At 39.3% G+C, this 25,245-nt stretch overlaps 1 protein-coding gene across 1 annotated transcript; it reads right to left on the bottom strand.

Moving 5' to 3' along the window:
• Positions 1 to 1,164: 1,164 nt before the first annotated feature.
• On the bottom strand, positions 1,165 to 24,595 carry RNF103 (ring finger protein 103). Its single transcript, XM_027555498.1, has 4 exons — positions 24,021 to 24,595; positions 21,598 to 21,737; positions 9,765 to 9,880; positions 1,165 to 3,182 (listed from the first exon to the last, which is right to left on the bottom strand). The coding sequence occupies exons 1-4, from the start codon at positions 24,244 to 24,246 to the stop codon at positions 1,607 to 1,609; spliced, it is 2,058 nt and encodes a 685-aa protein (XP_027411299.1). The 5' UTR covers positions 24,247 to 24,595; the 3' UTR covers positions 1,165 to 1,606.
• Positions 24,596 to 25,245: the final 650 nt, after the last annotated feature.

The following is a 25,245-nucleotide window of genomic DNA, read 5'->3' as shown; positions in this document are numbered from 1 at the left end:
TCACAACTCTTATTTAGTAACAGATTCAGGCCAACAATCATCAACAGATGTTAAAACCATTAGGTTAAAGGTTGCTGAAGAACAGGATACTCACACGGCCTCACAGATTCCTTCTTAATTATCAAGTGGAAAATACCTTACATTGCAAAGATAAAGCAGATATTACCTGAGCAAATTCAGCATCACCAACAATGGAATGAACTGACATCATGCGCTCCCGATGTTATACAAATGAGAAATAGAGACCACCCAGGCAAAGTTCTTTCATCTAATTATGAAGAAACACTCAAGACAAATCCAGAAATGTGGAACACTTTAAGACAACTAGCCTGTACTCTGCAAAAATGTCAGAAAAGACTTAAAAAGTGTGTGTGGGGGGTGGGGAGAGGGCAGTGGGTAGGGCAGGGTGACTGCTCTAGAGAAACGAATAAAAGAAAAGAGACTAAACCCAATGCATAAACCCTGTCTGAGTTCCCAATGAAAACAAACAGAAACATATAAAGATACAGAATATTTTGGGAGCAACTGGGGAGTATGAATTGTGTATTAGATACTGTTAAATCAACATTACATTTTCTGGGTGTGATGATGGTGTGGTGGATGTGTAAAAAATGTCCTTAGGAGACACATGATGATACATTTAACAGTATAGAAGCATCATCATGACTGAAATTTATTCTCAAAGGAATCAGGGGAAAAAAAGAGAAAAGAAAAAAAAGATTATAGACATAGAGGAGATAAAGAAAATGTAACAAGATGTAAATACTGGGTGAATGAGACAAGTGAATGTTCACTGTACTATATTTCCAATTTCTCTATAGTTAAAAAAATTTTTCAAAATAAAAAGTCAGGAAAAATATATCAAGTAATCTATGTGTGGCTAGTATGCTATAGCTGATTTTGTTTACTTGAATATACTCATAAATGATTTAATACTTTTAAAAACACCCACCATGAAATTTCTTCCCATCAAAGCTAACCAAGGAGGACTAATACCACCTCTGGCCAGTGTCAGCAACATAATCTGTCTCCTCCACCACCCACCTCCGCCACATTAATCCAAGAACCATATGTGACTCAACTGTGAAATTAGCAAACAAGCAAAACACTTAGAGCACTCAGCCACCTTATCAAAAACAATTTAACATTAGAAAAGCTGTAATCTTCTGGTTTTAAAATAATTTATTTCATAGGTCTGTTTTAATTTCATGTCTCAGAGCATACATTATTTAACCAAGAGGTACTGGACAGAAATTGTAAAAAGGAAGGAAACATTTAGGATAAGAAACTGCCTCAATTCCATTAGAATTTGATCCTACCTTGTAAAGTCTTGCGAGGATAAATTTCTATCATACTTTCTTTGTGCTTACAAAAGAACATTAACTTCTGAATTTCCAATGTTGTAAATAAAAATTTTTACAATTAAGTATGCATTCAAATTGACACACAAGGCAACCAAATAATTGTCATCAACATTAGCATAATGTGTATTTCCTGTCACTGCACTAACATTAAACTAAACGTCAAACCACAAAAACATTGTGACTAACATTAAAAAGGCAGGCTGTAAGATACGCAAAGCTTATAAAGGACAAATTGCACATAGTTAAGATGGGAAGTCATTTGACAAGGGCTGGTGTTGTGCATATGGCTGCTTTTTTTTATAAGAAGGCCACCGGCAGACAGGGCAACAGTGTCGGCCCCCAGCTAACCACATCACAATGCAATTCTGATGGAACACATGACCACAAGGCAACCCCATTAGCAAACATCCATTTTCAAAATTCTCTAGGCATACAACACATTCAGTACAGTGCAGCATATCAGCAGGCCAAGTTAACCAATCAGGTTCCATATCTTCATTAGCGCTATATGATCCATAGGACCGCCCCTTCCTTTCATAAGGGCTGGTCTGACAATATTTATTGGCACAGGAACAAGCCTCAGCATCACAGTGACTTGCTCTTCCTGGAGAACTGTGAATGATGCTCAGTTTATCTTCAAATACTTCCTTCTCACTGCTCAAAGTGTCTGTGCTCTCACTGTCTGAGTCATTCTCAATATCTTGAGAACCCTCCGACATTTCCTCTTCAGACTGGACTCCAAGACATTTAAATCGCCACATTGGTAAGTTTTTTATATAATCAGTCGGTATCAGGGGGTGAAGCCAAAGATCAGGGAAAGCTAATCGCTCCAAGAACAAGTCAGGGTCTTCGTCCCAATCAGATTCTACAGGAAAGTTCTGGAAAGAAGCAATCGGGTGGAAGAGGTAGCTGGTGTACCAGTCCCATAGACTTGATAACCATTCTAAGTTATTGGCATTGACTTCATCATTGTTGATGTTGCGCCGTCTCTTCTTCTCAAAGTAATCGATTAGTAAACCATGTCCAAGGTATGTACTAAGAAACAAGGCTGGGTGTGAGGAATAAAACATCCAGTCTGCCCTTACCCATGAAGCCAGTGTGGTGGTATTGGAATATCTCAACAATTTTAAGCTATATTCATAAAAGCTATCTAAGTAAGGGAGCTGTAAAAAGCCCAACACAGGTAGCCAGGAGATAATTAAAAGAGAATTATACGTCCCTAAAGTGCTTATGAGAACCACAAATCGCTTGATGGTAGCTCCTTGTGTGATAAATAAGTCCATCCAAGCCATAAGGTTAACAAGAACCAAGCTCAAAACGAACAAATCATTTACTTCAGGTTGTAAGGAGCGCAAAAATGAATCCATGGCCTGAAGAGATATATACTCGCCTGTGTGGTTTCCGTATCTGTAAATTCCTTCAGGAGTTCTAAGTATGTATGACGGCATGTTATAGACACCGATATCTGTCATATAACTCTTGTTGTCCCACTTTTCCACATTTACAAAAATAAACTCAACTCTTCCAGTAAACTTTATGCTTAGTGCAGAGAAGAAAGCTGGCGGTTGGTCCAGGTTTGCAAATAGGTATATTTTTACCCAATATTGATCACTTTTATTCCATTCTTCTTTCAAGCGTTCAGCATTATAAATGGTTTTGATCCGAGAAGCTGCATGAGCAGTTATCCACTTAAAAATGTGCTCTACTTCTATCTTGCGCCCACTGTACTCTTTAAGCATGACTTTCCCTTTGGAAGTACTCGTTTGTGGAACAGACATAATGAGTGTGGATCGAACCCAGCCTCTTCTCCTGCAGTATCTGTAAGAGAGGGAACTGTAAGTACACAGCAAGGCTGCTAGATGAGCTAGCTTGCTTATCTTCCCTGTTGTACAGTTTGTCTTTCCCTGATAATTTCCATAGCCCTTGAAAGATACCCTCTCCCCCAAAACAAATAACCCGTAAACAATCAAAAGTAGTACCAACTGTATAAGAGGAAAAGCAAAGCTTTTTATCATCTTTTTGTTTTTATCTCTGTTTCTCCCTTTCTCTCTTTTTTTTTTTTTTCAAACAAAAACCTTAGAGCTTAAAAAGCCTTAGAGTCAAGGGAACTGACACATACATCCAGCACCTAATGCATTGTTGGAGCAGACTCTTGAGAGTCACTTGGACAAGGAGATCAAACCAGTCAATCCTAAAGGAAATCAACCCTGAATTTTCATTGGAAAGACTGATGCTGAAGCTGAAGCCCCAATACTTTGGCCACCTGATGTGAGGAGCTGACTCACTGGAAAAGACCCTAATGTTGGGAAAGATTGAGGGGAGAAGGAGAAGGGTGCAACAGAGAATGGGATGGCTGGATGGCATCACCGAATCAATGGATATGAGTTTGAGCAAACTGCAGGAGAGAGTGAAGGACAGCAAAGCCTGGAGTGCGGCAGTCCGTGGAGCCGCAAAGAGTCAGATATGACTTAGAGACTAACCAACAACAATACATTATGTGTTGGTAGGATCCAAAATATAATAGGAAAATGATTCCTGTTCACAAAGAATTTTAAATCCTATTAAGGAGACAAAAGAATAAAACTGTATATATCCTACCACTAAATAATGTAAATGAAGTTCAAAAAAAGGGACTTTTATTGGGAGTTTGAGTTGGTGAAGATTTCATAAAAGGTTTGGGAACTGAACTAGGTCTTGAAGAATGGTTAGATTCAAGTGGGCAAAGAAGAGAGAAGGAAATGGATTATCTTGTATGCTGAGTCCCTGACTTGAATGCAAGTTTCTGAGGGTAGGAGCCACGCTGCACACATTTATTAACCCAAGCACCCACCACATGCCTGATGCACACAAACACTATTACAGAGAAATCTGCACAAAAGCTCAACAAGTAAAGAGCAAGTCCTATGTTTTTTATACCTCCTCATCTCTTTAATGGAGACCATGAAGAGGAGTATTTAACACAGAGGAAACAAAGATAGTAAGTTTTCAGATTAAGAAGAGATTCAGGAAAAAAGGATATTATTGGAAAACTGGTGAAACTGGAATAAAATCTGTAATGTAGTTAATGGTATTGTACCAGTGTTAATTTCTTTAGACCATTATACCATGGTTATGTAAATACTAACTAAACTTGGTGAAAGATTATATATGGCAACTCTATACTATCTTTATCACTCTTCTATAAATATAAAATTGCTGGAAAAAAAAGAGATTCAGTCCAAGGATGACTCCCATTTTGTGACAGTAAATATAGAAGAATTTAAAATTAAATCATTTGTTTAGCTTTATCCAATGGGGTCAGGACTCTAATCATCTTGGAAATGGACATGGTCTTGCTATAATATTTGTGACAAACCTCTCTTTCTAAAAAAAAAAAAAAAAAAAAAAACTAAAAGATGAATGAAAGGAGATACCAGAAAATGAAAACAGCTGCTGTATTACAGTGGAGAGATAATCAGTTTTAATAATTTAATAATAAGGAAACAGTTTCCTTCTTTTTTCAAAACAGTCTTTCCTAAAAACTTACCATGTGGAGTTTTATGACATATGAATTTACCTCAGTAAAGTTGGAAAAAACAAAATCTACTAGGTGGATACATTTTGTTCACTACAGATTTGTAAATGAATGGTAAAAAGTATTTACTTTTTTATTGTGCTATTCAGAATACTAAGGTGAAAATCATAAATATTATGCTTTACTTAGTAATAAGCATAGATTGCTGCTGCTGCTACTGCTAAGTTGCTTCAGTCATGTCCGACTCTGTGCAACCCCATAGACGGCAGCCCACCAGGCTCCCCCTGTCCCTGGGATTCTCCAGGCAGAACACTGGAGTGGGATGCCATTTCCTTCTCCAATGCATCAAAGTGAAAAGTGAAAGTGAAGTCGCTCAGTTGTGTCTGACTCTTAGCGACCCCATGGACTGCAGCCTACCAGGCTCCTCCGGCCATGGGATTTTCCAGGCAAGAGTACTGGAGTGGGTTGCCACTGCCTACATTTAACTAAATTACATAATCATATTACACATTTATATGATCAGATTAAGAGAGAAAGAAGTCTTGATATACATGGCACATGGTTTTATAATGACAATATCAATTTTACCTCAGGATTTCATGATACAATTTAAGGTAAGTGAAGACAACATGTTATGTCACAAAGACAAGATTAGTAATGACTCTGGGAAACTATCTGGGTGACTCAGGATTAGAGACCATAACTCGCCTTGTTGTTTAGATTTACTTCCTTAATAACACAGATACCATTAATATCAATACAGCTTTAATTGAAATGGCTTGAAAATTATATACTCCTACAGAATAAAATACCTTCTACTCTGTGTCTTTGTTCAATGAAAAATAATAATTCACTGACATGAATGCTAGTTTTTCCTCCACCCCCACCAAAACCACAAGTGAACTCCATATAGATAGTTGTCTTATTTACATCTTAATTATCTAACTTGTTTTACGTTTTTAATTGTATGGGATACTTGAGATGACACATTTCTACTCTTGGTCATTCTTTTCATCTTTCTATAACCACCTTAGAGAATATTTGGCTTTTCTGATTTGTGTCATAAGTTAAATTACAGTCTTTCTGACAGAAAATTTTACCCTATAAAACAGGCAAAGTCTTAGTTCATTTACTTCTTCATAGAAGAAAACAAATGCACTATGTACTTTCTTTTCAGCTCAGAGATAAGTGACATTGATAGTTTTAAGGTTTATCACTGCAGAAGAATTTAAGAGTACCTAGGACAATAAGATTTTGTTTGTCATCATGTATCTTTCAGATTAAATCATGTTTTCTAGACTTGAAATCCAACACACAAAGTATATCATATCAATCTTAAAACCCAACTGTTAAACAGAAAATAAGACTAATATTCATATTATTTTTTAATAATGTTATATTGCCATATATCCATATAAAAACTTCTTACTGCTAATTCAAAACAACTTTTTAAGGCGACAACATCATAAAAATATCCTCCCATTCTTAAACTTTTTGAGATCTCTTAGACAATTTGAAGACTAAAAAGGATAAAAAAAAAATAGCTACTAAGTTTTAGTATTTAGTGTGCCATTCTGGTATGGCACATTATATTTAAAAAAGGAACACTGAAAAAAAATTAAAAGAACCTTTGGTATTGTTTATAAGCTGTTGTTTCTTCAGACAAGGTCACTGTCTTCCCTGGCCTTCCTGTCCCACTCACCAGTCTCCTCCTTCCTTTCCCTTCCCTGCTTATTCCATGGGTCCCCACCCATGACTGTTTCATCATAAGCCCTCCTGGCCCATTTATCACTCAACTCCTGTAATTCCAGGGCCCTCCATCCACTCTCTACTATCCCTGCCCTGCCTCTCCAACCTCTTAAAGATAAATGTCCCACCTCACTTTCTACTTTCTCCAAAGATGGGGGAATAAAAGAGTAAAGAATAGACCTGGCAGGGAAAAGCTCCCTGAGACAGACCACTAGGTTGGGGAATGAGAGGAATTGAGGCCAGGTAAGATGGCTGTGTGGGAAAGAAATGAAAACTGCTGGCATGGACAGAGTCAGATGCTGCACAGAGTGGTGGTTCTGAATGTTCTTAAGGGGAGCCAATCAGGTCAGGAAAGTACCACTCTACAGTGGGCCCAGCATGTCAGAGGAGGCTGTGCCTGAGGCCGCCCGAGAGAAAGAACTATAGTCAAAGAAAGCAACACAGGCAGTAGGGGATACTCACCAGTTTTGCTGATTTTAAAAATCTAAGATCAGGATGATGAAACTATTCAACATATTAAAATGCTTGCTGAATAACACTATTCCCTGCCCAGTTACACCTTGCACTGACATTCTGAACACTTTTCTATTATCTCCCTATTTTGCTCTTCTGTATCTCTATAATCCTCAAAAAAAAAAAGAAAGAAAAAAATGACCCTGACTAAGCATACCATCTATGGCAAGAACAGAGTTTCCAAATAAATGGAAATGAACATGACAATATTGAAATAGATATAAATAACTCTGCATCAAGATCTTTATCTTTGTGACAAGACTAGAGAAAATGATGTAAAAATGTCTCTTTAATAACAAAAAATGATAGCTGCAGTCAGCAAAAAAGAAAGAGTTGCTCAAAAAGGGTCTTTTCCATCATAAATGGGCTTCCTCGGTGGCTCAGCGGTAAAGAATCTGCCTGCAATACAGGAGCCACAAGACCGAGGGTTCGGTCAGGAAGATCCCCAGGAGGAGGGCACGGCTACCCACTCCAGCGCTCTGGCCTGGAGAATCCCATGGACAGATAGTCAGTCATGTCTGACTCTTTGCAACCCTATGGACTGTAGCCCTCCATCATAAGTAAGAGGGGGGATTATCTGAAGATCAAGATGAGGGATTCAGAGGAAACTTAAAGGTAGCTTATATGTTTCTCTTTACCATTCCTTAGCTGGTATAAAATCAAATAGGGCTTTTCAAAAGAAAAGCTAGAAAAATTTGTACTAAATTTGGACTCAATTATGACACTTCTGTGGAGAAGGATATGGCAACCCACTTCGGTATTCTTGCCTGGAGAATCCCAGGGACGGAGGAACCTGGTAGGCTACGGTCCATGCGGTCGCTAAGAGTCAGACATGACTGAGCGACTTCACTTTCAGGCATTGGAGAAGGAAATGGAAACCCACTCCAGTTACTGCCTGGAGAATCCCAGGGACGGAGGAGCCTGGTGGCCTGCCGTCTATGGGGTTGCATGGAGTCAGACACAACTGAAGCGACTTAGCAGCAGCAGCAGCAGCATGACACTTCTGACGCATTTTCCTTTACAAGATTATATTAAAAGTCAATATACTATTTCCTTCAGGTTTTCATGCTTAATAGATTATTTTCACTTTATACTCTGCTTAGTTTCATTTTGAGTTTTCTATTAATGTTATCTAAGAATTTATATTAGACTGAAATGTGTTTAAACTTTATATTTTTGTATATTTATTTTTACTTGATATTTTCTAATGTACTTAAAAGTTATAGTATTTAAATGTATTATTTAGTTTATTGATTTTTAAAAAAACAAATTCTGAATACTTTTCAATAAGTTAGCTATGTTAAGTACTGATTTTTGGCATTATCTCAAAAAAAATCAATATATTAGAACTATCATTCATTCTGGTATTGCAATCACCAGTGGGGTTGCGGGGAGATCTTTCACCTATACTCTATTTGGGAATGATGGAATAAGACCAAGTGCAATTGTCTTTGGTAAACAAAAGATAGAAATAAGAATGATTTCCTTTTCATAAGAACATGAACACTCAGGCTATCGTGGACATTTACACCAAAGGCATCACAACACAATCAAGATTCTATGGTAAAGGTGAAAAGGGGAGCTTTGTGGGTAAATGAGATTACATGTGAGTGAGGAGACACAACAACATCCCTTCTTATCCTCAACTTTTAAGGGGTCCTCCTCCCACAGGTCTCAGCCTATGTTACAAGTGAGCAGAACAAGGACAGTGAGGAAAATCAAAGCAAACATGCGCCTGAAGGAGAAGGGTGGGAGAATCTGAGGTGAAGCAGTAGTGGAGGCAGGTCTTCTTCAGCCAATGGGTCTCCCACTATGACCACATAAAAGGGACAATATATGTCAGGCATGTCTACCTACATTAGAAACTACCTAACATGGGGGTTTCTATGTACATATGCTACGCCCTGTCCTCAGCACTAAACAGAACATGCTGTACATGCTAATCCTTCATTAAATATTTATTGAAAGGATAATTAAATAAACAAATTCAAGTTGTAACTTGGAGGCACTAGAAATTCAAATAAAACGCATTCTGAAGAACAATGGGATAGTAAAATAATGTGATGACTAAATACTGGAGATGATGACAAAAAGAAACAAAAGTGCTTGCAAAGATTCTTGTCTGAGAAAATGAAAAAAAGAAATATTAAAGGACAGAAAAAGGCAGAAAGGACACGATTTACTAAAGAAAAAGATCAATATGAATTTGAACACTAGATTTAGGGAATATATTCCATCTGGGTTACTTGTAGGCAGATGCAAACGACTGTCAAAATGCAAACTAGGAGTTCGAATTAAGGAAGATTTAGATCGGCACAAAGGTGTCACCTAAAACCATAAATGTACTGAAGTCTCTTTGGGAAATAAAATTGAAACAAAAAAGACCAAAGACATACTCTAAAGAGTCACCCTGTTAGAAACAGCACTGAAGAACCAGATAAAAAGAGATCTGAAAGAAAGAAACTGCCAGTTACCAAAAACTACTAATCAAGCACCCGTGTAACTAACACTGTGCTAAGCATGCTAATTAATTTTCAGTTTAAACAGGCTTCTAATACCACTGTCTTTATTACATTGAAAACTTCTGGTCAGAACTCAAATTCTAAGAATTGCCATCAACTTACCTGGGGTCACTGGAGCAGTTAAATGTGCCTGTACGTATTCCAAATCTCGACACCTTTTTCACCATTTTCTCCCAGTGGATTTTACCCACCAAAGGACTTCTGTCATTTGCGATGACCTATTCCCAAGAAGGAAAACAGAAACTTTAATCACCTAAAATGGCATCAAACCAACCATATACATCTATTTACTTTTTCTGAAAAACATATTCTATCCCTGGGTCTTGTTAAGTGGATGATCATATTATCACTGTACTTCTTGTAAGAAAAAGCAACTGTTCTACTGGAAAAGATCTAAAACATTGTGGGAATTCTCATACTCTGTGGCAGTTATACATAGGGGGTCAAAACCAAATTAAAAAGTAAGCCATATTCTCCTCCATGTAGCCTATTCTCTAGAATTAACTTGTGAAGAAAATGGACCTTGGAGTCATTTCTCTGCTCTGAAAAATTTAAATAACCCAAATGAGCTTACTAAAAATGACCATGTGTGGGTTCAACAAGTTCAAATTTCACTTTTTTTCTAAAGTATAATTATGGAACCAAGAGTCAAACACATGTTTTCTATTAAACTATGCTTGACTGAATGCAGATAACACTACCCTTATGGCAGAAAGTGAAGAAGAACTAAGGACCCTCTTGATGAAAGTGAAAGAGGAGAGTGAAAAAGTTGGCTTAAAGCTCAACATTCAGAAAATGAAGATCATGGCATCCGGTCCCATTATTTCATGGCAAACAGATGGGGAAACAGTGGCTGACTTTATTTTTCTGGGCTCCAAAATCACTGCAGATGGTGATTGCAGCCATGAAATTAAAAGACACTCCTTGGAAGGAAAGCTATGATCAACCTAGACAGCATATTAAAAAGCAGAGATACTACTTTGCCCACAAAGGTCCGTCTAGTCAAGGCTATGGTCTTCCCAGTGGTCATGTATGGATATGAGAGTTGGACTATAAAGAAGGCTGAGCACCGAAGAATTGATGCTTTTGAACTGTGGTGTTGGAGAAGACTCTTGAGAGTCCCTTGGACTGCAAGGAGATCCAACCAGTCCATCCTAAAGGAGATCAGTCCTGGGTGTTCACTGGAAGGACTGATGTTGAAGCACAAACTCCAATACTTTGGCTACCTGATGCAAAGAGCTGACTCATTTGAAAAGTCCCTGATGCTGGGAAGGATTGAGGGCAGGAGGAGAAGCGGACAACCGAGGATGAGATGGTTGGATGGCATCACCAACTCTGTGGACATGGGTTTGGGTGGACTCCAGGAGTTGTTGATGGACAGGGAGGCCTGGCATGCTGTGGTTCATGAGGTCGCAAAGAGTTGGACACGACTGAGTGACTGAACTGAACTGACTGAATCAATACTACTACTTCTATGGGATTTTTCTTAACAATCACAAAGATACTAACATATTAAAAAAAATGACCATTAATAAATTCTACATTCTTGAACTTCTAACTTCAAATTTGCAAATAGCTTTCAAACACAATTAGGATTGGAAGAAGAAAAAGATTTTTAAAAGAGAAAACTATAGGTTAACCTTCAAAATATGTAATGACTTCTTTCTCAGCCTTTCTAATTGTTAATACCTTTTCCCTTTATTCTCTGTCTTCCTACTTTAAGGGAATTTCAATAGAGATATCAGAAAAACAAACAAAAATTATATATTAAAAACAAAAATTAAAACCAGAAATGACTAAATGAGAACTTATAAAGGAAAGCCAAAAATGTCCTATGTCTCCATGAATCCATATGTTTGATGTATTTTAAGCCCCGGGTATATAGGCCAAGTTACTTTTCATGAATGTTACAGTACCGATACTATTTAATTCAACATTATAGGACAATACTCTGGGGGCCACTAAGCTATCTAGAAGGGCGGGCCATTTCCATGTTCACAAAGCCTCCAGCAAGTGAAATCCCAGGGGAGTGAGTATATGCAATGAGTGCTGGGTGAGGCAAGAGACGGTACAAATACCTCATGTCTGGGCTCTCCCAGACATGGGAGAAATTTCAAGGGCACCAGGAGGAGAGAACCTGCATGATGGTGAAGAGTGACTTAAAGTTCACTTTAGAACTTCTCTGGTGGCTAAGTGGTTAAGAATCTGCCTGCCAACGCAAAGGACAGGGGTTTGATCCCTGGTCTGGGAAGATTCCACATGCTGAGGAACAACTAAACCCAGTGCACTGCAACTGAAGCCCTAGAGCCCATGCTTCACAACAAGAGAAGCCTGCACACCAGAAAACCGGCCCAGCCCCCGTCCCTGCAACTAGACAAAGCCCACTCACAGAAACCAAGACCCAGTGCAGCCAAAAATAAATAAATAATAAAAAAGTTCACGTTATGTGCCAACAGATTACTGTCCAATAACCCTTGCTGTATATCACTGATACTATCATTCTCATACCCACAGAGACACACATAGGTATGTAACATATGTAATGTAACTTTGATGCTTAATAAATACCTACACAAATACACAACTTAAGGCACGGAACTAATGGCTCTGATAGTACTCTTAAGTGAAAATAAAAGGCCTCATGGAGGGAGACATGTATTATCAAAATGCTCAGACGGTTGAGGCAGCCAGGAGGGCAATGAGAGGACATGGTCTTAGTAGGTAAAAGTGCTTTCTGAGGAGGTTCACACAGGCACATTACCCAATAAGTTCCTAGCCTCCAAAGTTTTCTATTGTCTAAAAGTACTTTATAAAAAAAAAATAAAAAATAAAATAAATAAATAAATAAATAAATAAAAGTACTTTATAAATTTTATCTGAAGAATAAGGGAGATCCAAGACAGGTTCTTCTCTTCTCTTCTTTTCCTACCACTGAAGAGTCAAAATGGTAGCTCTTTTATCCATTAAGTAATCAAAGAAATCTTGACTTCTTTTACAGATTACTCAGGTTTAAAAAAAAAACTGTAAAATCATATTGCCATAGTCCCTGTTGCTGTTTTTAGTAACTCCCCTTTCACTCTTATTTCCTGAGCAAGGCTGCAAATAACCCAAACACTTCAGGTCTGTATTTACAATGACAATGTATCAAGAGGTTAATCAATTTAGGTCACTATAACTGATAAGCATCCCTGGTTATAGCACAGGCAACAAAAGAGTGTGAAGAGAAATGGGAACATCCCTGAAGCAGGTACGTGGCAGTGTTTAACCCCAGGGCCGTATTTATGCAAGCTATTCTCTTCAAGAAAATTAGAGATACCAAGGGAACATTTCATGCAAAGATGGGCTCGATAAAGGACAGAAATGGTATGGACCTAACAGAAGCAGAAGATATTAAGAGGAGGTGGCAAGAATACACAGAAGAACTGTACAAAAAAGAGCTTCACGACCCAGATAATCACGATGGTGTGATCACTCACCTAGAGCCAGACATCCTGGAATGTGAAGTCAAGTGGGCCTTAGAAAGCATCACTATGAACAAAGCTAGTGGAGGTGATGGAATTCCAGTTGAGCTATTTCAAATCCTGAAAGATGATGCTGTGAAAGTGCTGCACTCAATATGCCAGCAAATTTGGAAAACTCAGCAGTGGCCACAGGACTGGAAAAGATCAGTTTTCATTCCAATCTCAAAGAAAGGCAATGCCAAAGAATGCTCAAACTACCGCACAATTGCACTCATCTCACATGCTAGTAAAGTAATGCTCAAAATTCCCCAAGCCAGGCTTCAGCAATACGTGAACCGTGAACTTCCTGATGTTCAAGCTGGTTTTAAAAAGGGCAGAGGAATCAGAGATCAAATTGCCAACATCCGCTGGATCATGGAAAAAGCAAGAGAGTTCCAGAAAAACATCTATTTCTGCTTTATTGACTATGCCAAAGCCTTTGACTGTGTGGATCACAATAGACTGTGGAAAATTCTGAAAGAGATGGGAATACCAGACCACCTGACCTGCCTCTTGAGAAATCTGTATGCAGGTCAGGAAGCAACAGTTAGAACTGGACATGGAACAACAGACTGGTTCCAAATAGGAAAAGGAGTACGTCAAGGCTGTATATTGTCACCCTGCTTATTTAACTTATATGCAGAGTACATCATGACAAACGCTGGACTGGAAGAAACACAAGCTGGAATCAAGACTGCCAAGAGAAATATCAATAACCTCAGATATGCAGATGACACCACCCTTATGACAGACACTGAAAAGGAACTAAAAAGCCTCTTGATGAAAGTGAAAGTGGAGAGTGAAAAAGTTGGCTCAAAGCTCAATATTCAGAAAACTAAGATCATGGCATCCGGTCCCACCACTTCATAGCAAATAGATGGGGAAACAGTGGAAACAGTGTCAGACTTTATTTTTTTGGGCTCCAAAATCACTGCAGATGGTGACTGCAGCCATGAAATTAAAAGACACTTACTCCTTGGAAGGAAAGTTATGTCCAACCTAGATAGCATATTCAAAAGCAGAGACATTACTTTGCCAACAAAGGTCTGTCTAGTCAAGGCTATGGTTTTTCTTGTGGTCATGTATGGATGTGAGAGTTGGACTGTGAAGAAATCTGAGCACCGAAGAATTGATGCTTTTGAACTGTGGTGTTGGAGAAGACTCTTGAGAGTCCCTTGGACTGCAAGGAGATCCAACCAGTCCATTCTGAAGGAGATCAGCCCTGGGATTTCTTTGGAAGGAATGATGCTAAAGCTGAAACTCCAGTACTTTGGCCACCTCATGTGAAGAGTTGACTCATTGGAAAAGACCCTGATGCTGGGAGGGATTGGGGGCAGGAGGAGAAGGGGACGACAGAGGATGAGATGGATGGATGGCATCACTGACTCGATGGACGTGAGTCTGAGTGAACTCTGGGAGTTGGTGATGGACAGGGAGGCCTGGCATGCTGTGATTCATGGTGTCGCAAAGACAGTTGGACACGACTGAGCGACTGAACTGAACTGAACTGAACTGATTCTAATATCTGCTTTTAAGAGTTTAATAATTCCTAACAGAACCACATAAAAATGAAAAATCCCTTAGGCTTTGAAAAAAAAAAAAACATTTTATTTGACTCTATAGGTATAGTCATAGTTATGGTTTTTCCAGTAGTCATGTATGGATGTGACAGTTGGACCATAAAGAAAACTGAGCGCCACAGAATTGATACTTTCAAACTGTGGTGCCAGAGAAGACTCTTGAGAGTCCCTTGGACTGCAAGGAGACCCAACCAGTCCATCCTAAAGGGAATCAGTCCTAAATATTCAATGGAGGGACTGATGCTGAAGCTGAAGCTCCAATACTCTGGCCACCTGATGCGAAGAGCCAACTCATTAGAAAAGACCCTGATCTGGAAAAGACTGAGGGCAGGAAGAGAAGAGGGCAACAGATGATGAGATAGTTGGATGGCATCACCGACTCAATGGACATGAGTTTGGGTGGACTCCGGGAGTTGGTGATGTACAGGGTGGCCTGGCATTTTGCAGTTCATGGGGTCGCAAAGAGTCAGACATGACTGAGCAACTGAACTCATTATTTTACTTCAGATTATATAGGTTATCTAAAGGCTCCAAGCTGACTTCTGTTAGAATGAAAATCCCTTCCCCAGCAACATGTCACCTGGGATGTTTTCTGACAAACATTAGTATAACTAGTACCTGGTTATGCTATTGCACATCAATGTTCTTCAGTCCAGTTACACATGAAGACTTCCAATTTAGTGTATTTAAAAATACACTTTTTTCCAGGAGAAAAACTACTAAATTTTTCCTAGTACTAATTTTCCTGGATTCCACTTCATTGTCTAATAGTTTTTTAGGATCTCTCAAGATGGAAGCACCATTACAGACCACCTAACTTACTAGCTGGTAAAGATGATCTATGCTAACATTTTTTTATTGGCCCATACATTTTAGTAAATCAAACAGTAAGCTGTTTTATGGCATAGACTGTAGGTTACTCATCTTCTTTGCCTTCCTCACAAGGTTCAGCTGGCACACATTATATTTCAATAAATATTTGTACGATGGTTGGATGAATGGATGAAACCAGTGGTTGGCTGGTAAATGTTTAACTATGAGCTCTCTAGAAGAAAATGGAAGTCCTGATTTCTATCATTTACAGACTTCCTCCCACACAGCTGATTTCAAGTTACTAAAGTGATATTTCTAAATGTGGAGTTGGGAAGAGATGTTAACAATTGCCTTTCATGACACTGGGTTCAGCACACACTGGAAGGAACTCAGTTGGACAATGTGAAACACTAAATTCCCATATTTTATGATGTCAAACTTCTACAGTTCAGTTAAGCTTCCCAAGAGAAACCGGGTCTCGGGTTATTGCTGGGTCCCTTCCACATGTATTACATTTGTATAAGAAAAAACCTACACATTTTTGCCTATTTTTCAGAGGTGGGTTTTATTACTAATCAGAACATTTGTTATATACCTTTTAATACTGTCAATTCTTATACAACATGGAGGCTAAATTAAATAACTCTATATAAAAGGAGTGTAGAACTATGGTATTTTCTGCCTCTCTCAATATTGCATTATAACAAGGAGTTTTCTACTTTAAAAAAATCATAGACAATCTAAATATATATATGCAAATTGTATAAGATCATTAAGTGAAGATGATTAACTGATAAAACCAAAACTCAATAGCATTTAATTCTTTGGTAGCCTCACTAGCTTTCATCATGAGTAAACACAAATAAAAGCTTTTCACTAATACAAAATAAAGGAAGACTTACCAAGTATTTCACCTTTACATTGTGTAACGAGAGCAATAAATAAGTTAGAATTTCCTTGAACAAAACTACTATCTAGGAGTAAAAAAATAAAATTTTAAAACAGCTGGTAACTCTTTTCAGCCAATCAGGAACTATATTAATATAATAACTTCAATAAATATTGACCTAAAGCTTTACTTTAAAGCATATGCTTTTCATTGCTACCTCAACTACGGTGATGTTAAATTCCTTATGATGTGACAGAGCCAGTAGAGAATAGATAGCACAGTCCGTCTTTGAACTTCTTTGAACAAAAGTCAAAATACAGAAATAGTAATGTTAAGAACAGGATAAATCCATAAAACCTATAATGTATGCTAACTTCTTAATTTCAGATGTACTATTCCATCTGCCTCTCTGAGCAAGAATCTTTTGAAAGAAAAGAAACTTCTATTTGTGATGCTAAAAAGATTGGTTGGCAGTAGCATCAAAGAATCTACACAACTGGAAATAAATAACTAATGAAAGATACAAGGTTAGGTTAGGAACAGAGCAAGAAAACTAAGAGCTGACTGAAAAAAGATGACTTGGTTCTTTCATAGATTACATAGTCTATTATTGGTAAATATGTCCCATATGTACTGCTGCCTTAGAAACTACAATTAGTTCTTCCTACCTCTTATTACAGAGAAGATAGAACTATGGAAAAGTTTCACATGAAAAGAAATATAGGGACTTCTCTGATGGTCCAGTGGCTAAGACTCTGTGCTCCCAATGCAGGGGGCCAAGGTTTGATCCCACATGCAGCAACTAAGAGTTTGCATGCCACAACTAAAGATCCTGCATGCTGTAAAATAAATAAATATTAAAAAAAAAAAAGAAGCATGCTAATATTCTAATGTAAGGCTAATTCATGAGCGCTGCTGTTGCTGCTAAGTCGCTTTAGTTGTGTCCGACTCTGTGCGACCCCATAGACGGCAGCCCACCAGGGATTCTCCAGGCAAGAATACTGAAGTGGGTTGCCATTTCCTTCTCCAATGCATGAAAGTGAGAAGTGAAAGTGAAGTCACTCAGTCATGTCCGACCCTCAGCGACCCCACGGACTGCAGCCCACCAGGCTCCTCTGTCCATGGGATTTTCCAGCCAAAAGTACTGGAGTGGGGTGCCATTGCCTTCTCCGTCATGAGTGCTAATACATCTTAAAACAATTAACAGAAAGATATGAAGATCGTCAACATATATGATTCAGAAAATAAACTCATGAGTTACTGAGAAGACAGAAATTGTAGTGTGTACTTAGTCACTCAACTGTATTCCACTCTTTGCGACTCCATGGACTATAGCCCACCAGGCTCCTCTGTCCATGGGATTTTCCAGGCAAGAATACTGGAGTGGGCTGCTATTTCCTTCCTCATAATGGATATAGAATGAGTTAATTAAATTACAGAAACTAACTTTTTCTTTTGTAGTGTCATCTACATGCAGTGTCACCGAAAAAGGTAATCAGTCAATCTAGATTACCAATTCATTCCAGAAAAAGAATGAACTAAGTAATGGAATAGCTAAGTCATACACCCATTTACACAGGGCTTCCCCAGTGGCTCAGCAGTAAAGAATCTGCCTGTAATGCAGGAGATGCGGGTTTGATGCCTAGGTCAGGAAGATCCCCTGGAGAGGAAAATGGCAACCCACTCCAGTATTCTATCCACTATTATACCACAGTGGAGATAGTGAAGGACAGGGATTCATGGAATCACAAAGAGCTGGACATGACTTAGCAACAGTATTCTGTTGTCTGAACAACAACAACCCGTATTCTTGCCTGGGAAATCCCACAGACAAAAGAGCCTGGAGGACTACATACAGTCCATGGGTTCGCAGAGTTAGACATAATGTGGCAACTAAACAACAACAATATCCATTTATTAAAGTGACTTTCCCCCTTAAATCAGTATACCGAAACATCCCTTCAATAACATAATATATGAAATATAAAGTGCTAATTATCAATTATATGCTACCTAATTACATTTTTCTTCAATAAACACAGAAGGAGAGTATAATTCATCTGATTAAGAAAATGATATTAGAAACCTGGGAGGAAAAATAAAAAGAATTTTGATATCCTTAAATATTTCTTACACAAGCTACCTAAAACAAATGCAATATGAAGAACACTGAATTGGTTGAGTTCTATACACCCTCACAGATTAAAACAGCAACAGCAGCGATGACAGAGCAAACTGAAATGAGTTGATTTCTTTCAAAACAAACAGAAAAGATTGATAATTCAAATAGTTAACAACTGAAACCCTGAATGCTGTCCTTCACAAAAGATCAAAGAAATATAACCTGAACTGAAAGACTGACAAGCAATTGAGAGAATATTTCTCTTCTGTTTTGAGAAGGTATTTTCAATTAAAAACAACAACACAGCTTTCTTTTAAGAGCCAAGTGTCTGTGCCGATGAGCTTAGCTGGTAAGTTCAGTGCTGAGGACACTGTAACCGAGGTTTCTATCTCAGTCTTCTCAGTTGTCCTGCCAGAGACTGTTCTTTCAACCCAAGCAGCCATTTGACAGATGCAAGCCACTGGACGCGGGGAACACAAGCCAGACAGTGGTGATCAGTGCAAATCTTGAAGGTCACTAGAAAAACTGTGTCCTACTGCACCATTAACTATTAACACTTATGAAGTTTAAAAAAACATTCTCAGGGAAAAATAACTTAGTGATAAGAATGTATAACATTAACATTCACTACCATTCATTACTTGTTCTTCACTTCATTCAAATGTCACCTTATTAGAGAATTCTTAGCCACTCCCTTGTCTCCTTACTCTGCTTATTTGTCTTAGCACTTACCATTAACTGATGTTATATTAAATATTTATTTAGTTAGTGCCTCCCTCTCCCAAATAGAATGTGAGTTGCTTCAGAGAGCAAGGAGTTAGGCTGGTGTATGTTCTCATGTATCTCTGGCCTTGTGCACAATTAACTGATGAATAAACTGGATGAATTTTGTAATGTATCAAGGGAGTTTAATCCATGCTTATCTTTAATATGATATCAAAAAATAATAGATCATTTAGAAGCTAAGACTATATTGTGAATTAGTGAAGCAGAATGTGCTTGTTGTCTATAGGCAACACTCTATACACCAAAAGGATTTCCAGACTTTTGCCATGGGTTTTCTAATTTTGGAAGGTGTTCAGCCTCTTTATCACTCATCTCCATGGGACTGTTCAATGACAAACATGGACAAACGTAACACATAGGGCACTGGGACTGGCTGTTCAGTTCAATCTCAGTAATGAATTGAAAATACCAAAACCAAACCCACAAGTCTTCCTCAATCAGACTATCAGAACTAAATATCTGGGGAAAGAAACAGAATAACTATTTATAAATTAAGGCTTTAAAGACGCTACAGTTTATTTTTTCAATACTAATAACACAGAAATAGACTAGAATTTGATGGATAATGTATAGATAGTACCCATATGCTCCTCCCAGTTTTTCTGCTTGCTGAATTTTATTTTATTTTATTTTTTCAACTGGGGCGTGTGCGGCTAGAGGCCCCGTGCGCGCGTGCACGCGAGGCTGCACGCGTGCTTGAGCACGCACCCGGCAGAGCGCCCACTTAAGGAATCCTGAATTTTAAAAATGTCAAATTATTAATAGATTAACAGGAGGATAAATGGTCAAATACTATAGGAAGATTGCAAGTAAAGGAAAGGTCATGTGATATCCAATGCAATCAGCTAAAGAATTTCCAAACGTCAACAGTTAGGCTAAGGAACTACTATTCTATCTTCTTCAGGTGTAAATGTATTTATTTGAGGCCACGTGCAACAGAAAATCTGTTCACAATCATATTGCAAATCAGTGACAGGATCAGATTCGCTGCTAAGGTCCCTCAACTCCCAGCTTTTTCTACCTTATTTTGCAGTCATTGTTCTCAAGAAAGAAATATGAAGCAACAGCTATTTTGTTTCCTATGCCCTGAACCAAACTTTGCCAACCCCAATGTGAAATGGCAATAACACTGGACAAGAAATCAGGGGACCTGGGATTTGATCCTGGTTCAATAATTATAATTTTAGCTGAATTAATGTTGCTAATTTATTTAAGATGTTACTTTAAGTGAAGTTACTTTTAACAACTTTAGACTTTCTTTCGGAGAAGGCAATGGCACACCACTCCAGTACTCTTGCCTGGAAAATCCCATGGACGGGGGAGCCTGGTAGGCTGCAGTCCACGGAGTCGGGAAGAGTCGGACACGACTGAGCGACTTCACTTTCACTTTCATGCATTGGAGAAGGAAATGGCAACCCACTCCAGTGTTCTTGCCTGGAGAATCCCAGGGATGGGGGAGCCTGGTGGGCTGCCGTCTATGGGGTTGCACAGACTCGGACATGACTGAAGCGACTCAGCAGCAGCAGCAGCAGCAGCAGCAGACTTTCTCTCAGCAATGTTATGAAATTACATGTTCAATATAATACTGATTTTTCTACCTTACATAAAAATACCCAAATGATAATGCGTGTCCACTCACTTACCATAAACCACACTTTCAGAAGCATTAAAGATGATTTTTTTTGAGGCCCTTCATAGCTCTAAAACTCTAATTGCTAACTAAATCTCACAGTTCTGACAGCATAAGAGCCAAGGTCTAAAATTATAATCTCATCAATTTCATGAGCAAAGTAGTAAGCCCCCTACCATTTCCCACAACACTGCTTCTTCTATTAGGCACACAGCTGGTTACTTCCCTAACAAAAGGACTCCTTTACTTTTACTTTAGGGTTTTTTCTTTAAAAACAAAAATGATTTGGATCACTGAATAAAAACTGGGAGAAAAAGCACAAATCACTAAATAAAAGGAATACATGTGTTTCTTAATGAAGCTCTGACAACAAAAATGGATTTGCCTCTCCTGATTCTAAACAGTCCAACTTTCTTTCCCCACCACTTCCCTTTCCCCACTCTTTAATTAATGTTCGCTTTCCTTGGTCTGCAAAACCTCTTTAAGCGGACACTGAAGCCTTCCCATGAGAACTGATTATGTCTAAGAAAGATGACACAAGTACACAGAAGGGTCACCAGCTGGTGACTACTATTTTGGTAACAATTATTTCACTTCTATCACTGTTTCTAATACCTGAACCAGCCAGATGCCATCTTTTGTGTCTTCTACAAGCTCATAGAAGTGCATTTCACCACTGAAATTGGTACTAGAAACAGATTCAGATGCTTCTTCTTCTTTGAGTGCAGAATAAAGCTCACCTTCCATCAGGTCACCTGAAGAAAAGAAAAAACATTAATAAGATTTCAAAAATCTCATGTTTCAATAATTAATTCTATTTTATATGATGTCATTGTACTTGCGTTGCATTCTACAGAAGAGTAGAACATGAATATGTCTGTTTAATATTCACACATTCACATTAATTATGTAAGAACCTTTTATGTGTCAGGCAAAAATGAACAAAACAGACTTGGAGTTATCACATAATTCATTAGGAAATTACTGAATTTATATCAGTCCCCAAAGCCATCACAGTATTATTTAGTTTGTGTCCAGGTATTTTATGTAAATACACTATTTAAATTTTAAAATAGCATGATTTATATACTTCTGAAACTGACTGTCATCACCTGCATGAAATAGCAACAAGGCTTATGTGACTTGAAGGTCAGATACAAAAGATTATCTATAAGAACAAATTTCATATTCATACACACTTACAGTGCAAATTTATAGTTTGTATCATGAAATAATAAGTAAAGAAAAACACTGCCATCAAATTAACTTTTGTCAACTGTTCACAAGGCAAAACAAGCACCGTATCATGATGATAGCAGCAAAACCATTCACAGCAAATCCTTAAACTATAAAGTTAAACTGCTTTATAAATTGTGGGATGTGCTATAAAACATGGGATCTGAGCCATATTTTTGTGGGCTGTGTGTATTCTTTAAATATTAAGTGCATTTTTTGTATGCTCAAAGTTACAAGCATTTTTAGGCTCAAAGGAAGGCAATGCTAAATAAAATCAAAATCAAAAGAAAAAAAATGTGTTATCAAATCACTTTATCATGAAAAATGATTTGGCCTGGGCAGTTAAGGCACTTTTTATTTCTAAACCTAGAGAGTTTATTTATTAGAGATCTTTTACCTTACTCTATTCCCTCTACACTACACCTCAGCCATGGGAGAAATAAAAGTAATCAAAAACCAGTCAATAAACAAGAGGCACAATTTTATGCAAATTTAAAGAAAAAATGGTCACTTTTACAGAGAATGTTTACTCTTCTGTCCCAGTAATGATCCTAACTGTAACCAACAAACATGTGGGTGCTAAAGTCCTCTGAAGTTAGTATTCTTGTCTATCATATTTGCATGGCTGTAATATACTAAATAGGAAAAAAACTCTTATAAATAAAAAACACACAGCTGACAGATATACCTGAAACAACAAAAAAGTTAACTATCACTTTCAACTGCTTCCTACAGCAACCCAAAATGCCTTTCTCAAATTACAGTACCCTCTCCCTTCCAGGAAATGTGTCTAAACAAAGATATAGTTTGTCAGGGGTGAAAAAAAAATTATGTGTATTTCTCACTCAAATTCTACCCCAAAACTAAGTTATTGCAACTGCACGCGTTAACATGTTAAATGTCTCTTGGCTCAGTTCTATTTCTCAACCCATTTAAGTTGATACAGCAGTGCTTGTGGTACAGAAGGGAAAAAATAGTTTTCATCCAAGATACAATAAAAAAAAAAATCATTACAGAAATAGAAATAAACTCTTTCAAAACAAACAAGGTAGACATTCCGCATAAAAATCACCTTATTTTCACCAAATTTAAAGTATGAAAAGCTAATACTGCGCCATGTACACTTTCTCTAAATTTAAACTCATTATTTCAAATGTATATCTTAAAAAAAATGTTTTTCCATTTAATTTGGCATCCGATGTTCACTAAACTTACTGTGATTACCATTTCATGACATACAAATCATCATGCTACACACCTTAAACTTGTACAGTGCTGCACGTCAATTATATCTCAATAAAATTAGAAGAAAAAATAAAATAAAATTGAAATCCTAGGCCTAAATGCTTCTTTGATATTAAATATTTCAGGAATGTTTTTCCCTCCGGTATCTTGCTATTACTACGGTGACAAATGCTTCGATCCATAGTCAACGTTATGGGGGTTCTTCTTTTCTTATAGCCTTATGAATTTCAACTGACAAATCATGCTTTCCAGTTTGTGACTGGTTGACATTTCCAAATTTTGAGAAAACCACTCCGTAAACAACGCTAAAAGCTGCACGTGAAACTGTTATTTAAAAAATAATCTTAGGAAGACATGCCAACACCCCTACAAATAATTCCAGGCCCCTTCTGAAAACTGGGGTTTACTCCCTTTTTTTTTTTGGTAGAAAAACTGGACAAAGAAAATCTAGGCGGCTCTGGAAGTAATCTACTTAACCTTTCGAGGTATCGACTCATCCTGGGAGACCACCCCGCTCGCCCACGAGTAGAGGAGACCCTCGGGGAGCAGATACTTGCCTGACTTTTCCACCAGTTCCCGGACATCCTTCTTCTCGGGCAACCCCGAATACCCCAGCCCCCGACATTCCAGGATGGTCTTCAGCTTCTTGAAGCTCAGCGCCACCGGATCCACCAGCTGGGTGGCAAAGATGCCAGTTTCATACCACACAATGGCCTCAAAAAACCTGGCCAGGACGAAAAGGACCAGAAAATAGAGGAGCAAGAAAAAAAGCTTCAGCCACATCTTCCCCTGCGTCTCCTCTCTTTTCAGAGAGCTCAGAATACGGAGAGGAGGAGGGTAGACTCGGGGGGGTGCGTGGGCGAGGGCACCAGCTCGCCGTGGGGTCCTGGCTGCCGTCACCGCGAGGCCATCCCCGGCGGGAGGCAGGTGGACCGGGGTGGGTGGGGGGTGGTATGTGTGGGGGTGAGGAACAGATGACCAGGGGCAGAGACGCAGGGACTCGCGCGGGGCCTTCTAGTCAAGAGGCAAGAAAAAAAAAAAAGGTGGGGGGGACTAAAAAAACTCCATCAATTAATTAAACCCGGATAGGAGGGAGGCGCGGGAAGAGCCCGAGGGGAAAACAAGAGGAGGGCCGTTTCCCCGGGCGGGGAGGCACTGATCGAAGTGGCGGGGTCGGCCTTCCAGCACCGTGATCTTAGGAAAAGGGGAGGCCAAAAGAAAAAAAAAATCATTCAGGTCCACAAAGGAAGCGGGGGTCGGGCTGCAGGCCGGGGCCGGACGACGGCAGGCCCAAGAGGCGGTTGGGGCCGGCCGGGCCAAGGCCGGGCTCCAGCGGCCGCGGTCAGGAGGGCGCGGCGCTCGGCCGGGCCAGGCCCGGGGCCCAGCGCGGGGAGGAGCGGCCGCTGCAGCGCCGCGCCCGGCTCCCAGGCTCCAGGCCCCGCCGGCCGCCCAGGCTCCGCGAGAAGCGTGGCGGACACGGCGACGGCGGCGGCTCCAGGTTCGCTCAGGCCGGCAGGCTGCGCCTTTCGGGCGGGCGGGCACCGCGACGCGGCCCGGCCAGTGAGGGGGCGTCGCAGTCTCTGCAGAAGGAAATGGGGGCGCGCGAGACGACGGTCCAGGAGGGCAAAAAAAGCAGAAATAGGCCCCAGACGGCTCCCCGGGACGGCTATCGGGCGGCCTCCCGGTCACGAAGCTCCCACCCGGCTCAGATGGGCGGCGCGGGTCTCGGCCGCCGTCCCCGACGCCCCCGCCACCTCACGAGGCAGCGACGGCCGCCTCCAG

This window comes from Bos indicus x Bos taurus, chromosome 11 (assembly GCF_003369695.1).
Source record: "Bos indicus x Bos taurus breed Angus x Brahman F1 hybrid chromosome 11, Bos_hybrid_MaternalHap_v2.0, whole genome shotgun sequence".
Taxonomy (NCBI): Eukaryota; Metazoa; Chordata; class Mammalia; order Artiodactyla; family Bovidae; genus Bos; species Bos indicus x Bos taurus.
Note: the sequence above shows the minus strand (reverse complement) of the source record. Positions and strands in the feature narration are given on the sequence as shown.